At 36.7% G+C, this 17,612-nt stretch overlaps 1 protein-coding gene across 5 annotated transcripts in view; it reads left to right on the plus strand.

Moving 5' to 3' along the window:
• The window catches only part of SDCCAG8 (SHH signaling and ciliogenesis regulator SDCCAG8), a 207,512-nt gene that overhangs the window by 126,039 nt on the left and 63,861 nt on the right, over positions 1 to 17,612 (plus strand). For 3 of the 5 annotated variants that reach the window (XM_074316832.1, XM_019746823.2, XM_074316833.1), the window contains exons 15-16: positions 2,060 to 2,168; positions 11,842 to 11,973. In XM_074316832.1, coding sequence (XP_074172933.1) covers positions 2,060 to 2,168; positions 11,842 to 11,973 — 241 coding nt within the window. Of the gene's footprint in view, positions 1 to 2,059; positions 2,169 to 11,841; positions 11,974 to 12,577; positions 12,633 to 13,852; positions 14,174 to 17,612 lie in introns of those variants that run through there. The other 2 variants (XR_002138627.2, XM_074316834.1) reach the window with 2 other exon arrangements.

Below are 17,612 nucleotides of genomic sequence, written 5' to 3' on the forward strand. Positions count from 1 at the left end.
ACTCGCTCACAAGCCGGGCCCACGCCTTACTGTGAAATGACACCAGGAACACCTGTAACCTTTGGCTGGCCGAAGGGAGCAGATGCTAACTACACCGGAGATTCCGAATTACATATTAGTTAGCGTTTAAAAGGGAAAATGGAAAGTATTGCCCACTGTCTGTTGATTTCAGAGTGCTGCTCTCACATCTGTTGCACCATCTGGATTATGAGTTTATTTACCTGTGTTCAAGAAACGTAAAGCTGAGAGAGACCACAACAAAGTAGAAAAACAAAGGGCTTGTTTTTGGCTGGGTTTTCAGGCACACATGTTATATAAAGAAAATAGCATCAGAAGCTCTGCGGGAAATGCTCTGAGCTTACAGTTAGAGTCTCCTGAATAGCACTGAACAGTTCCCACAGTACACACATTATAGCTGCTCTAAAAGCCTAATGAGTTTGCTTCAGCGTCCAAACTGGAGAAAAGCTTTAGCCATTAATCGGTTCTTAATTCACTGTCGCAGCTGGATGTAATTCAGTGGCTCCAAATTGATATGTTCCTTTATTTAATCTTTGCAGCTTCGAACATTTTTAGCATTTGTATGATTTCCCCACCTCCCCCAACCCAATCTAGAGTGATGTTTAATCCTTTGCATTCTTCAAGTTCTCACAACTGCCGTTAAAATTCACTAATACAAGGCATTGACCACAGCTGGCAGCTTGGCTAAAAATTGCCATCTTTCATCACATTGGCGCTATTCTGCAGACTGAGTTGGCCAGTAACTCTTTACCTTTAATTTGAAAGTAAAATGCACTTTGAAAAGAGGCAGTTTGATTTGTTCCGTCAGAGCATTATGTAGTTCTTTTCACGTGTGAGTTGTGTGTTCACAGACAGTGTTAGTCAAAACAAGACAGTGTCACTCATTAGAATTCCACAGCACGTACTCCACACTGATCATACTATTAAAACAAAAGTTTAATTGATCCTGTCTCTTCCAGAAAAATGGTGTTTAATTTTTAGTGCCTTGATTTATTTTGCTTTGAATGCTGTACGCTTTTTGCCAATCATTAGCTAAGATTGAAAAGAAATAAAGGGCCTTATTAAACCTTACACTTGAAAGTAATTTTCACATGATTTAATGTATACTATGTTTGATGACATGGTAAGAAATGATCACTTATCCTATAGGTGAAAAATTGCTAACATAAAGTTCATTAAATAATCTCTTTACTTGTAAAGAGGCAAAGGTTATACGACTCACGTAGTTCCCTCCGGTACTTTTAGTAGACTTTCTTCTAATGGCATTTGGCCAGGAGAAATGAAAATTCACCAGACTTAGTAGATGTTTTTCCACTAAAAACAAAAGGTGGCAAATAGGATAAATTATTGTTTCTCCTCACTGCTAGCAGGAGCCTATGGATCACGGAGTCGGGCAGAATCTGTGAGCAAGACAAGAATTTACCTGTTAGAACCATCTTAACAACACTTCCTTTTATGTTGCACAAAAATACCACTCTCTGTTCAATTTCTTTGACCAGATTTTCATTGAAGCTTATACTGTTGGCAATGAAATCAAATTACGTATTTCACCTTCATAATTAGAGAAATAGATGCAAGATGGAGGGTAGTGCAATATGTGAGCAAATATGAAACATAAAGCATGAATTACAGTCTAAATCAGAGGTCCTCAGTTATTTTAGTTTTGAATTATCTGGTTGTAATAATTTTGACACTGTTTATAGTAAAATTGTCAAAATAGAAATATAATATCTTGCATATTACAAAGATACAAGCATCTATGACTTCACTTGAGATATTTGACACTCTATTAACATGTTAAAAATTAACACCAATCTGGTATGATCAAAAATGTTTCTGGTGTATAAGAAAAATAAATGTTGCACCAGATTTAGTGTCTTGCCAGGTGAGCAGTCCTGTGACTTAGGACACGAGAGTGATCTAGTGGCTTATGGGAAATGTGTTGCTTGTCTTAGTGCTTTTACCGCTCTACATATGGACACACTGCAGAGTTACAACCATAAACATCTTATGTTGGTGGGGGGTTTATTGTTATTTCTAGAAAATGAACAGTATTCATTGCTGACCTCCCAGAATACATTTTTGACAAAGTTAAAGGAAGAATGCTGTACATTAGCCAAGAAACTGGAGCAAGTCTCTCAAAAAAGCAGGTAGGTAATATTATTGTGTGAGTACTCTAATTTTTCCTTAAAAAAACATTTCCAGTATGTTAAATGTCAAAATTAGCTTTAGTAGTCTCCCCTTATCCACAGTTTAGCATTCCACACTTTCAGTTATTCACAGTTAGCCATGGTCTGAAAATATTAAATGGAAAATTCTAGAAGTAAATAAATCATTACATTTTAAATTGCATGCCGTTCTGAGTAGTGTGATGAAATCTCACGCCGTCCCGCTCAGTCCCGTCTGGGATATGAATCATTTCTTTGTCCAGCCCTATATTAGCTGTATATGCCCCCTGCCTGTTAGTCACTTAGTAGCTGTCTCAGTCATTAAATCAACTGTCGAGGTATCGCAGTGCTTGTATCCAAGTCACCCTTATTTTACTTAACGATGGCCGCAAAGCACAAGAGTGGTGATGCTGGCAATGTGGATATTCCAAAGAGAAGCTATGAAGTGCTTCCCTTAAGTGAAAATGTGTGTAGAGTACAGTAAGGTATTTTGAGAGATTGGGAGAGCGACAGAGACCACTTTCACATCACTTTTATTACAATGTACTGTTATAATTGTTCTATTTTATTAATAGTTATCGTTGTTAATTTCTTACTGTGTCTAATTTACAAGTTAAACATTATCATAGGTATGTATGTATAGGAAAAAAGTTTTTTTCAGGCATCCACTGGAGGTCTTGGAACAGATCCCTTGTGGATAAGGGGGAACTACTGTATGTGTTAATATTTTCTCTCTGTGAACACTTGATTGTCCATACACACACCTTGGTGTGTTTTTTTGTTATTAACCAAGTATGTATACGTACTGTTATTTGACGTTTTAGTGTTTACAATTGAACAAGATAGCAATTATTCTACTAAAAGATGCAAATAAATCAAGCAGTTTTAAAGTCTTAATGTTGATACGTGTAACACATCTTAGTCTATTATCACAGCTCTCCCTAAACCGACAAAAGCTATCTTTAGGTCAAATTATAATAGATGAAATATGTGTATATAAAAATGAAAGATGATGCTTTGAAATAAATCAACCAAAACCATCCTTTCCTTCTCTTTCTAAAACTTTCTATTTTAATAGAACAGCCATCATTCATTTTATATGTACACTACTCTTTTATAAACCTACTCATTGGGATCTTAATGAATTTTTTCCTGCACATTTTCTAATCAGATTATCTCAAAGAATGAATCATCTTACATTCCAAATTTATAAGAAGCCTGAATTCTCATCTCTGCTCTGACAGTAACTGTGTAATCTCAGACAAATTTATTTGACATGTTTGAACTGTGGTTTCCTCATGAAAATGAATGAATGAATGATATTGGACAGAATCCTCCAATTGGATAGAACTGAACTATAAAAGACAACATTCACATAATTAGCTAGATATCAAATGGCACATTACCACATAACCTAATGAAAAAAATAACCTGTATATCTGCTGTTCTGTATTTTTCTGAAACTCACTCAGGTCTACACAGAGCAAGCAGTATGCCACAGCTATCGCATTCAGAAAGCATTTCCGGGTAGATCAGAGCAGATCTGACCACTCTGAGCCCTAGCTTGTGTTCCTCCATCAATAAACTGCCTTAGCCGATGGAATCCCCATCTCTGAATCTTCTGGGGAATCAGAGGGCTTATGAATCCAGTTCTTTCTACTCTCGAGAAGGCAGACGCTCCTATAGCCACTGAGAACGTGCTCTGACGTGTGCTCCTCCTTAGCAAATACTAATTAAGTATCTTGTTTGGAAAGGGGAAAAGCTCAGGGTGCCACAATACCAGATATTTTCAGGAAATTTAACAGGGAAGCCCACATGATTCTGTCATGAAAAAGACTCATAAAATATCAACAGTAGCTATTCCTAACCAGAAATATTTGATTTGCCTCACATAGATCCAAAAGTAAGTGATGTGTTAGAAGTAAACAAACAAGATTACATAATTTAAGAAAAAATTATATTGATCTGGTGTTTATAATATTACATTATTTTAACATTACTTTGTGATTGATTATTGATTAATTATCTTGCTCTCTAAAGAGGCATAATTCAGGAAATTAAACTGGATAAAAGAGAAAGGGGTGTTACGTACTTCTATGTATTATTTAATTCTCACAGCATCTTGAGACGAGAATTACAGTCTTCTCTTATAGATGAGAAAAATCAATATTCAGAGTGTTTAAATGGCTGGTAAGTGGGAGAGCTCGAGTTCTAACTTAGGTATTTCTGGTTCAAAAGCCTATGATTTTACTTACAATAAGTGCAATATTTTACATCTAGTATTAAAGAAAATCCAGGCTAAAGCAGTTATGATGGGAAGAAAAATTAATCTTTAAATTCCTGTTGAGAAGTAGATATATTAGGCAGGTGAGGGTTAACCTGTGCTCTGCATCTCTAGCCCCCTTTTTCCTGCTCTAGAGCTATCACCTTACCCTGTGCTGGTCTAGTGAACTTGAACCTCAGCCCCTGTCTGGCTCCTCTTGCTTCTGATCCATCTAGCTCCTGACCACTACTTTGTCAACTGAATGTGTTCCTTTTCGTCTGACACACAGATGTCACTCAATACATATTTATTCATTTAATGAATGAATGAATGAATGAAACAAAAAGGTGTGGTGATACCCCCATATCCTGATCTGACTCTGGTTCCAGCCTGTTCCTTTGTTGATAACACAGGCAATGCACCATAAAAAAAAAACATAAAAAAAAAAAAAAACAACCTTTGGAATTCACAAAGAACCAGGTTTGACTCTCCCTCTGCCACTTAACTTCATAACCTGAGTACATTGCCTATTCTGTCCAAACCTCAGCTTCTTCATCTGGAAAAACATTTCAAAAACCACGTTATGGAATTGTTGTGGGAATTAGAAATTTATAGAGACACACACAAGTGTACATACGGCTATAAAACCCCTAGCACAATGCTAAGGGACACATACAAGACACAGTAGCTGCTCTTGTCATCGTGGCAATGCTTGAAGGGTCTTCACTCGCAACGGGGATGTCACTTCACGGCTATCATTGTCTTCACCAGGGTCCGAATGCCATTTTCTCTCAGACATAGAGTCTATAGTACCATGAAAACCTTTTCCAGGGCAAAACAGCATCAGGAAAATGTGAATCCGGTTGCCATTCAGGTCCTGCTCCCTCACCTTGTCGTGTCAATTTGCATAATAAAATAGGCAGCTCCTATAACTTCACAAGTTGACCCAAAACTAAGGCCCGACAAATAGTAAACATTCAAGAAATTGTTCCTAATTATTGTTAAAACTTTGAAAGGATTCTTCTAAACTTTACAAAAAATGTATTTTGTGTGTCTCATGAGAAAGCAGTAGACAGGATAAATTGTGATTTTAGGGATTTGTTTGTTTGTTTGTTCACCCTTAAATTTCTTGCCCCCACAACTCTCTGTGTGAAGACTAGAGATTCTCAAAATTCATGCAAAATTTAACATTCCATTTTGATACTACTTTCTGCTTTGAAGCCACTTACATAAAACTTGAAGAGCTAGGGGTGTTTTTTTTAATAAAAATTATAAACTTATTAAGCCCTGCAGAATCCCACCAGAAGTGTGCCTCTACACACCCTATGCTAAATTTTTGCGATAAAATAAATTCCCCTGTACTTTGAGGTGAAGAAATCTGGGAGTTCTTTTGAGCTTTCTAAAGTATCGTCATTGTGGAAGCTCAGTCTCCAAAATAATTATTTAAACCTTATGGTAATTTTGATCCAGGTTTTCCTCAGAGTACAACAGTAAAATTTTTCCTGAAAGTAGGTGTATTTATTTTCTGTTGATCAACAACTTAAAACACCTTTTTTTTTCTTTTTTGCTCCTTGTAGCATTTCTCTGAGAGTCATGTTACTCAAAATCCCATACTAAACAAATGGATTTATACCCCTTAAAATAAGCTTTTTTTTTTTTTTTTTTTTTTTTAAGTCACAGATCTAGTCATTTGACAAGAGCCCATGCAGAATGACTAGGAAAGCTGACAATCTGGGCTCACCGTTCCTGCACACCCTTACTCCTTACCCCAGCCTCGTGCTCGGCTGCTATGGGGAAGATGTTTCGAAATGGTTCGTGTGTGTGTGTGTGTGTGTGTGTGTGTGTTCTCCCCATTCGCATACTGGCAGTGCCTACTGCTTCTGTGCTCTGTCAGCCCTCCGCCGTGATTAGCACGGTGTGCATTCCACACTGTTCGAACGGTGTCCATAACCCCAGAGCCCGTGAATGGCGCATCCCATTTTACAACCAAAAATGAGCTGCCGGCTCTGTGCATTTTATATAGCTTGTGTGTGACCATCAGACAAGAGCATTAATTTCGTTTTCTTTCGGTTGGCACCCGGCAGACATTCTGGCTGATTTTAGTTGAAGCTCACATAAACTTTAGCTCCCCTTTCATCTTTATTCCCCAGGACTCTGGGGGCTCATTACAGTGATAGGGTTGTTTCTGAAGTTGGTAAGTGGAGATATTTAAATATCTTTGGTGCAACTGTGATTTTTCTTTATCAAAGTGGAGGAAGTGTTGCCTCTCCCCAGGCGCTTTGATGAATCAGCAGTAAAATGTTTGCAGTGCAGTTTGCAGTGCGATCTGAAACGGGCCTTGGGAAGAGCTCAGAAAGGTTGGGCTGGCTGGCGAGGAGTGAGCCTCTGCCAGCTGCGGAGTGGAGATCAAGCGTGTGCTAGGCTTCAGCCTCTCAACACTTGCACGACAAGAACAGGATATAGAGCACAGAACCGGGGGCGGCGTGGTTTTGCTTCTCTCTTCTTTCTTTTCCATCACAGTCACTTTCTGGGTTGCTAGGCTTGCGGATTGATGTCGAACAGTGCCCATTGTGTATTTGTGATTTGCGTTTTGTAATTAAGAGGAACAATGGGAGTCCATTGGGTCTCGTTATATATAATGGTTGGTTTAATTTGTTTCACTTCTATCTTGTTAATTGTAAATTGATCATTAAGATTTGAATTCTAATCTGTCACCAGGGTTGTGGGTATTGAGGCTAGAGCAATGATCCTGCTTTTAATCGCTGATGATGAGAAACAAATTTTATAATTCTGGTACATATTGCAGTTCATATATTTTAACACTGTATTTTATGGTGTTATAAATATTGTTAAATGACTTTTAGTGTAGTTTTACTGTGTGGACTATAATGTATAAATTATATTACTGTTTTGGCAACAGTCGGTATCCAACTGTGTGAGTTTAATTGAAGTAAAGAACACACACCCGCTTGAACTATTTTTTTCCCCTTGCACGTTTAGATGTTAGGTTGGGATGTTGTAAAAATTATATTCTACAAGAGAAGACTGATATCGGCCTCTGCTAATTGTTACCAAAAGTCACATGAGAATCCAAAAGAATAAAATATTAAGAGGTCGTGTTTTCCCTTAAAACAATTATTGCTGTAATCCTAATTATAGTAGTAAAATATTATACTTCATGCAAATGCAATTACACAATATAACTGGTATATAAAAATGCATGGAAAAGTTCATGCTTCTGTAAAGCCAAAAATTACCTAAATTTTCTGTGAAAATGGATTACAGTCAATTATCCTTTTATATAATCATGCCACAAATGTCATCTCAAACTAACATAGAAACTTCTAAGTTTACTCTTTGAACTTTGCAAGCTTCTAATTCATTCAATATATCATGGGCTCTAGGCAGATAAAATATGATGTCCATGTACATTTCCCAAATTTTTATTGAACATTGGAAGTTGGTAGGCAAATTACCATTAAAAACAAAGAAAAGAAACCCCAAAATATGCAAAGCAGAAAAAATATTGTACCAGTAAAATACCTTTTATACATATTGTGCCAATACAAATAACATTTATATTTTTGTGATTCTGTGAGTAAGGCTTTCTCAATGTAGGGCATTTGGATATAAATACAAAAAAGAATCAAGGAACAAATTTCCTGTGACATAACCATCTAACTAACTATTGTTAATTTTTGAACATATTTTCTTTCAGTCATTTTCCATGTGCACACATACATTTATATTGTGAGTGAGATTATACTATATATACAGTTTTGGATTCTGCTTTTTCATTTACGATTATCTAATGAACATTTCTCTCCATCACTGAATATTCTGGAAACATAATTTTAATTGAATCATTTGTATGCCTAAGACATTTCAGATGTTTCTAACTTTTAACTGTTATGAATAGTATAATAATAATTTTGTACCTCAGTCTGAATTTTTGATGATTCCCAAAGTTGGGGTGCCGAAAAGGGGATTGCTGGCCCAAAGAATATGAACCGTTTTTAATTGATGAATGTGTATTACTTTGCTCAAGTACTACACTAACTTCTGCTCAGTAGATACGTACGTATATCAGTACGTGACTAAAAGAAGTGAGATTTAAAAAAAAAGTGAGAGACAATAGCACACAGTGGATGGGGAACCCCTTTAGAGTTGGACAGGCAGTATTGTGTTTGGGCTTGGCTAGTCACCATTTGGGTGATCTTAGGCAAATCATTAAATCTTATGTTGACCTTACAGAGAAAAGGAAATAAACACTTACCTTGTAGGATGAATTGAGATCAGTACTGTAAAGGATGGATTCCACTATCTGGTAAAAAGTAGCCATGCAATAAATAGTGAACTGTAATCTGGTTTTATTATGCAGTTCTTTGAATAGTGAAGTTGAATATTTTATAAATGTTTATTGACCACTTATGTGTCTTCCTCTGAATATTTTTCATATTCCTTGTACTTTTTAAATTGGAATTTTGATGGAGAGTGGGGATAACACATTGTTAAATTATGCTTCTAATCTTCATTTGTCTCTTTTTTATGTTCCCAGTTCTTTATTTTTTTAATTTTCAAAAATTTGTATTTTGCTTTCATGAATTTTTTCCAAAGTCAAAGTGACTTTATTTTTGTTTTGTTTTGTTTTAAATAGATGGCCATTGTAAAAATTCAGAAAATATGGAAAAGGGAAAAAAATTTTAATTCCTAATTGTGACATGTAGCGATAATCCATATTAACATGTGGTACACATGTCAAAATGTTTTTTTAATTATAAAATGGAATCACTTATATATGATTTTTAATGTTTTCCTCTCTTAACAATATGTCATATTTTTAGGTCAATAAATAACACCAGCAGATAACCACATTATCAGAATAGCATCTTTATATTCCATTGTAACCAATCTTCTATTGACAAATTTCTGAGTTAAGTTTCCAGATATTGGTTTGCTGAGCGGTTGCTTTGTGATACAATGCTACAGTGACACCATGATATTTTTGTGTGTAAAAGTTTTGTATTTTATATTATAAAATCTACTGATTTTTCTTTTAAAATGTGACAATTTTTCCTGTGAAAGTCACTGACTATAGATAGTCTTCTGCATTTTTTCTAATCTGGTTTAAGGAAATTTTTTTTTGTCCTTTGGGAATTTATTTTAGTGCATAGTACATATTGTGATAGGAGACACTTATCTTGAAAAAATGCTAAATTAGCAATTTCTTATAACTGCCCCTAAATTCTTTCATGTTGTATATGATTTTGAAAGGAAAAATGTAAGTCATTATTAATTAATTTAAACTATTTCAAATATACATAAATTCTTATTATGAGAAGCAAATGTAGATTGAGTGCTTGATCTGAGCTTGAAAATGAGCTAATCCATGCCCTCATATATGATCTAGTAAGAAAGATGAGGCATAGACTACAACTCAGAGGAATAAATTATGAGCTAATATATGCGTAAAAGCTAGAGGTAGTTTCAGAAAATGTGCTGACATATTGAGAACTACAAGATATTAATCAGGGCAAGCTTCCTTTGACGTGACACTTGAACCAAGATGAAAATAAAATGAGGGATGAAGTGAACTAAAAGTGAGAGATTGCGTCATACATGTGAAGCAGTTTGGTCCTTGAAATAAGTTCTCTTAGAAAATCCAAATCTTTTCTTGACCAGGAAGAAAAGACTATCTCACCCAATGGAGGAATCGTTTCTTTGGAGGGAAATAATTTTACATCAAGTGTCTTACTTAAACTTCAAGAAACAAGCCAGTCTTTAACTCCTCATATTTTAATATGCAAGAGTTTTAAGCTTTTAGTTCTAACCTGTGAGGCAGTAGAACAGGATGGAATGGTGGCAGTAGGAGCAATCTTTGATTAAAACAAGGACAAGGGTGCAATTTTTCTTGAACAGACATCTTTCTGATTTGAGATAGTCATCCAAGAAAGTGAAAAGGTAACATATTTCCCGAGGGACATTAACTATTGCCAAAGTCGATGTGTGTGATCCCAAATGAAATGTGTGAAGACAGAAAGAAAACTGGAGGAATGGTACCTGACTTAGCGAAGTGAAGGCAGGTGAATCTTAAGTGTCTTCAGAGGGTAATACTTATTCATGAAGCAAGCTGGTCTGCTCTCAGGATTCCAGAAACACTTGGAAAGACAGGCATGGAACATAGGACTGAAATCAAAATTGATAGTCCCACCCGACTCCATGCAGCCAGGTGACTGACTATCCCCCTTCCACCCAGGAAACTAGGGGCTTCTTCTCTGAAGAAATTAAACCAGCAGGCTCTGGTTAAAATAGGGGCACTAAAATTAGAGTACCAGGATTAATAGAAAGTCTGCATTCTGAAAGGTGAGATCCTCACCCCTCTGTTTCCATCTAGCCCCTATGCCCCTGGCAGTCAGGGTTGTACACAGTAAACAGGAAACTGGAGGCTCCTTCTCTTGAGAACAGAATGGCCACAGAGGACAGAATTACAGGTCCTAATATTGGGAATCTCCCATAGGAAAGATGGCTTGCCTCCCAATCGCTCTACACTGAAACCCACTCATTTGGGGAAAATAAATGTATGCAAGGGCAATGTGATCATAGCAAACTACTTAGCAAGGACCAATACTTAGGTAGTCATAACGTAAATACTGATAATGATTTACCCTCAAACTGAAATGCTAATAAATACATTGACAAGCTGGAGATGGGGGAAGAGGGCATATAAAAGAATTGAACCTTCATCTACCATAATGAATCAGTAGAAATTTCTTAATTGACGGAACAAGAGGTATTGCTATAAGCATATTAAGAAATTCAGAGAGAAATACCAGATGACATAGCTTTAAAAAAACAACAAAAAAAAAACCTGAAAGTATTTGTCACTGCCCAGCTGGATTGGGGGTCCGGGGGTAGAGGAATGCCATTTTTCATTATTATGCCTTTTGGAGCTACATGATTTTCATCATGTGCCATTAAATTAGTTATGTTAATTAAAAGAAACAACTCTGTGTTATAGAGATTAGGCCTGGGATTGCTCCTTTAACAGCATAATGGCTCACCTATAATAGGCCCTCAGTAAATATTTGGTAAATGAATGATAGTCTTTGGAAAAAACGGTTTGATCATTATTGTTTTTGTCTTGCTCCTTGGAGGAGCCTTCTGTATTAAAGTAATTGTTATTCCTTTATCTGTCTACCACTTGAATCCCTGCAATATAGATTCCCTCTGCTAGACATCTTGCAGTTTCTCAGATAATTTGTCTTATAGTATTTTTACTTACACTGTTATGTTTAAATACCGAATTTACGATAATGTTAAGTTTGTACAATAAAAACATTCTCTACTAATAAGAACCTTGCACATCTACTATGTCTGTTTTCACTTCTCTAGATCTGAAATAGCTCAGCTCAGTCAAGAGAAAAGGTATACATACGGCAAACTGAAAAAATTACAGCAAAGGAACGATGAATTGGAGGAGCAGTGTGTCCAACATGGCAGGCTGCATGAGATAATGAAGCAAAGGTAATCACGGCTTAATCAGCAACCGATGTGCCATATACTGCATTTGTTTGGTTCATAAACAGAATGGGACTTGCTGTGGAATAAATAGAATTCATGATGACTACGCTATTCAAGGGACATGCTCAAAATCTAGTACTTTTATATATTTTGCTCGCTCAATTTAGGCTGTTCTTATAATACTCTGAGAGGAGAGCACATCCCCTCTTTACGAGTCTCTAAAAGATATATAATTAGATTTGATAGAGAAAACTGTAGGAAAACCACCCACCTTTCGGGTGTAAGTTGATCATGTAATATGGAGGAATTTCAACACTTCTTTTCTAGAAATTAGGTCTTATATGCTTTTTGTAAGATAAAACATGTAGTAGGCCTAAGAAGGTTAAATATTTTCATTAGGTTGTATTGCTGGAGTCAGGATTTGGCGCCAATCTTTCTGGTTCTTCCTAGTGGTGTTGCTTTGAGCAAGTTACATGACCTCTCTGAGCATCAGTTTTTTTCATCTATATATTGGGACTAATAATATCTACTTAGCAGTTTGATACAAAGACCAAATATAATATATGTAAAACACGTGGCATGGATGATATGTATTCTCTTTTTCTAGATGAAGAAACTCAAGTTCAGAGAGACTAATGGATTTGCTCAAAGTGGCAGATTGAGTAAGTGGTAGAGTTCAAACTTAAATCTTTTGACTCCAAATTCCTTTTTTTGTGTGTGTGCAGTTTTTTTGTTTTTGTTTTTTGTTGTTGTTGTTGTTTGTTTTTTTGTGTTTTTTTGGTAATAAACACAGCCCTTTGTTATTTCCTATTATAAATGTGTAATTTCTAATTCCTGTGTAATGATGGATTCCCCAGGAAAAATAGTTCAGTATTTTACACCACACAATGAATTGGTTTCGGTAGATTCAGACTTCCGCACCGCAATCGCATCCGTAACAGCAGTCAGCCTTCCAGAGGAGATGGTGTGCTTGGCCTCCAGCTCCCCATCCTGTCCCTTTCCCCAGACACCCATGCCTTCTCTGTTTCAAAAACAATTGTTGATATAAATGAGGGAAAATGCAAATGTGTATAGACTCCTTTCATTTCTTATGTTTTAATTTAAAGTAAACATAAAGAGTCTTGGGGTCATGGGGGGATTTTTACAACATTGATCACTTGCTCTGTTGATTAGAAGAAAGGAAGTCAGAAAATGGCACTGCTTTTCAGTCACCAAAATACAAAAATTTGTGTATATTTGCAGAGTAAGAATTATTCATTTATTCACTCTTTAAAATATTTACTTAAGCCCCGACAAGCCAGAGGTCAGCAAACTTTTCCTGTAAAGGACCAGAGAGCAAAATATTTCAGTCTTTGTGGGCCACACATGGTCTCTGTCACACACGGTCTTTTTTGTTGTGTTTTTGTCTTTGTTTTTTACAATCCTTTAAAAAAGCAGAAACCATTCTTCCCTAGAGGGCCAACAAAACAAGCCACAGAATTTGGCCCTCGGGCTATAATTTGCCCCTATACTAGGCAACCAAGGCACACTTCTAATATTTCCTGTCTTACATGTGTACATTGCTTTAGAGTTCACAAAATACAGTCATTCGTGTTGTCTCACTTTGAAACAAACCTGGAAAGTAGCTGTTGTTGTCATTTCCATTTCCAGATGGAAAACTAAGGCTCAGAAAGATAAAGTTGCCAACTGAAGGTCAGATAGCAAATTAATCATTCATTCATTCAATAAATATTTATTGATTGCTACTATGTGTCATGTTCCTCACCACATGCTGGGAATAAAATAGCAAAGTAAATATAATTTCTAGTCTAATGGAGCTTCCAGCCTCGTAGGGAAGATGGATATTGACAAAAGAATTTCACAAATACCTGATTAATTGCAGTAATGATCAGTTCTATGAAGGAGAAATACACGTTGTGGTGCGAGCACGTTTAAGACGGGGACGTACCTGACCAGGAAGAGTTTCGTTGAGACAATAACATTGGAAATGAATGCGTCAGCGAGGACCAGGTAGGGACCATTAGCCTTGGCGCTGGCACACTGTGCCCCCAGCCCACAGCCCCTTTTGTATGCTCTTTCATTTACACGTTGTCTGTGGCTGCTTTCACACCACAATGTCAGAGTTGGGTAGCTGAGTCAGAGACTGAGACCTATTGGCCCACAAGTCTAAAGTATTTACTATCTGGCCCTGTGCTAAAAACGTTTGCCAGCTCCTGTTCTAGAGAAAGGAAAACTATAAAATTGAAGGTCCTGAGCTGGTCCTTTTGAAGAAGGAAGGAAACTGTGTTTGACCTAAGGAGTAAGGGATAGAATGGCATGTGATGTAGTTGGGGAGGGGGGAGGGGGGAAGGACCAGACCTAAAGGCAGGGCCTTTACGTTTTCATTACAGACCTTTTACTTTATCCTGTTACCAAAGGAAAGGAATTAAAAGGGTTTTTTTAAAAAATGAAGGAGAATGATGTGGTTAAATTTGCATTTTAAAAATAGCATTCCAGCTTCAGAGTAGATAAAGGATGGAGACAGAGCCGTAGTGTTTACACAAGACCAGTTGGGGAGCTACGGGAGCAGTTACCAAACGACGATGATGGCTAAGACTTGTAGTGATGATAATGGTGATGCAGAGAAAAGTAACCAGATTGGTGAAACATTTAGGAGGTATATTCAGCAGGACTTAATAATTGATTGACTGCACTGGGTAGAGAAAGGGGGCAGGCATATTAAGGGTAACGCCCATATTTCTGACATGAGCCATGGATGCCTAATGGTGCCCCTTACTGAGAACTGAGAGAAGGCTCAAAAGAAGCAGGTTTGTGGTTGAGGTGGTCTGGGTTTGGGATAAGACCAAGTGTTAAGTTTTGGCCATGTTCAAATGCATTGTACAAATGGAAATGTTGAATAAGCAGGTGGACATAATGCCCCATGCTTAGGAGAAATGTCTGGGCTAGAGATAGAAATCTCCCTTAGCTTATAGAGGATGTTTGAAACCTTGTGAGTAAATGAGGTCACCGAGAGAAAAAATAAAGGGAGAAGAGCTTACTGAATCCAAAAGAACACTAATATTTTTAAAGGTAAAGAAGAGGTTGGCAAAAGAGATTGGGACAAGTAACCTGAGAAATAAGCAGGGACTGGAAGAGCATGTTATCATGTGGGCCAAAAGATGGAAATGCTTCAGGTGAGAGGAAGGGATCAACCAATCGCTGCTGAGAGATGAAGTAAGGCTGAAAAGTATTCAATGGGCTTAATGACATGAACATCACTTGTGTTAACAAAAGTATTTTTGTTGAAGATTAAGTGCAGAAACCATATTAGAGTGGATTGAAAAGTATGAGTCAAAAAACAAATAGCAAATTTAAACCACTTTTTCATGAGATTCCGCTGCAAGGGAAAGGAAAGCAAGGCAGAGCAAGAGAGCTAAACCAGCCAACTGGTGGTTGGAGGATGGATTGGGAGGAACATTTTGGAACAGATAATTTTATGTTTTAAGCTGGAGTGGAAGTGAATGTATTAAATTCTGATTGTCGAGACCATTAAAGTTATAAAGTCAGGAAAATTACATTTTCCAGCTGGTGGTTTGGAACTCCTAGTGTCTACAGAGGCAGTCCAGGAAATTCATGATAAAGATAGCAATGGCGTGTTTCTAGTTATGTTTTAAAATGAGTCTTGATTCATATATTTCCCCCAGAGGTAGAGCCATGTGGGAGCGCTATAGTGTATGCAAGAGGGAACCGGCCCTAGAACCCGTGGAAACCCACTGAGCACCCTCCTGTGCTCTCATGGGGTCAAGTGCAGTGTCACCAACCCAACCATTCTGGTTGTTTGGTCAGTTATACAGTGTCACACAGTTTTCTTTTTCTTTCTTATATTAATGTATTGTCTAAATTACATACATCAAAACCATTGACCAAAGACATAAAGCTGCTGATTGAAAGGTAACAAACTGTGAGTTAAAAATTGATAAGCCTTCTATGAAGTAGCCTCAGGATGATCTTTACCAAATCTGTACGTTGTATTTTTCTAATAGAAATTTTATTCCTCGAAGACAAATGTCAAAATAGGAAATATAGCATTGACTCTTATCCAATTTGAGATTTCATTTTGGGGGAATTAAGACCACTCACTGTTTTCAGAAAAGTACTTGAAAATAGAAGCCTGAAATCTTAGCCTTTATTTCATCATTTAAAAACAAAAGACAAAATACTGGCAAATAGAGTCCAACAGTATTCTAAAAGAAGTGTATACCATAAGCGTGTAGGATTTATCCCAGGTATCCAAGGCTGGTTCAACATTCGAAAATCAATTAATGTAATCCATCACATCAACAGGCTAAAAAAGAAAAATCACATGATCATATCAATAGACGCAGAAAAAGCATTTGACAAAATCCAAAACCCATTCGTGATAAAACCTCTCAGTGAATTGAAAATAGAGGGAAACTTCCTCAACATGATAAAGCGTATCTACAAAAAACCGGTAGCTGACATCACACACTGGTGAGAAACTCAAAGCTTTCTCACAATGATCAGGTACAAGTCCAGGATGTCCCCTCTCACCACTCATTTTTAACATTATACTGGACGTTCTAACCAATGCAATAAGGAAAGGAAAGATATACAGATTGGGGAGGAAACTGTCTTTGTCCGCAGATGACATGATCACCTCTGTAGAAAATCTGAAAGAATTAACATAAAACTCCTGGAATAGTAATATAATAATTATAGCAGGGTTGCAGGATGTCAGGTTAATATACAAGAATCGTTCGCTTTCATGTATAGCAGCAATGAACAGGTGGAATTTGAAATTAAAAATACAGCACCATTTACATTAGCACTCCCCAAAATGAAATACCTAAGTATAAATCTAACAAAATATATATAACAGTTATATGAGGGAAACTATAAAGCTGATGAAATACATCAAAGGACAACTAAATAAATGGAGAGATGTCCCATGTTCATGAACAAGAGGACTCAATTTTGTCAATGTGTCAGTTCTTCCCAGTTTGATCTATAGATTTAAGACAATCCCAATCAAAATCCCAGCAAGTTATTTTGTGAATATTGACAAACTGATTCTAAAGTTTATACGGAGAGGAAAAAAACCCAGAATAACCAATACAATTTCCATATAATAAAGAACAAAATTGGAGGACGCAGCCTGCCTGACTTCAATACTTACTACAAAGTTGCAGTAATGAAGACAGTGTGGTATTTGAGAAAGTACAAACAGATCAATGAAATAGAATTGAGAGGCCAGAAACAGACCCATAAATATCATAAACTGCTCTTGGATTGAGGAGCAAAGTCAATATAATAGAGCAAAGATAGTCTTTCAACAAATGGTTTTGAAACAATCAGATATCCACGCGCAAAAATAGAACCATCTAGACAAGATCTTGCATCTTACACAAGAATTAACTCAAAATGGATCACAGACCTAAATATAAAACACAAAACTATACCCTCCTGGAAGATAACTTGGATATGGCAGTGACATTTTCGATACAACACCTAAGGCCTGATCTCTTTGATTACCGGTGGGGACACAAAATGGTACAGTCACTTTGGAAGACAGTTTGGTGACTTCTTATTGTACAAAACTAAATATGCGATCCAGCAGTTGCACTCCAACACTTTTTAACACT

The sequence above is a fragment of the Rhinolophus sinicus genome, linkage group LG12 (genome assembly GCF_036562045.2).
Source record: "Rhinolophus sinicus isolate RSC01 linkage group LG12, ASM3656204v1, whole genome shotgun sequence".
Taxonomy (NCBI): Eukaryota; Metazoa; Chordata; class Mammalia; order Chiroptera; family Rhinolophidae; genus Rhinolophus; species Rhinolophus sinicus.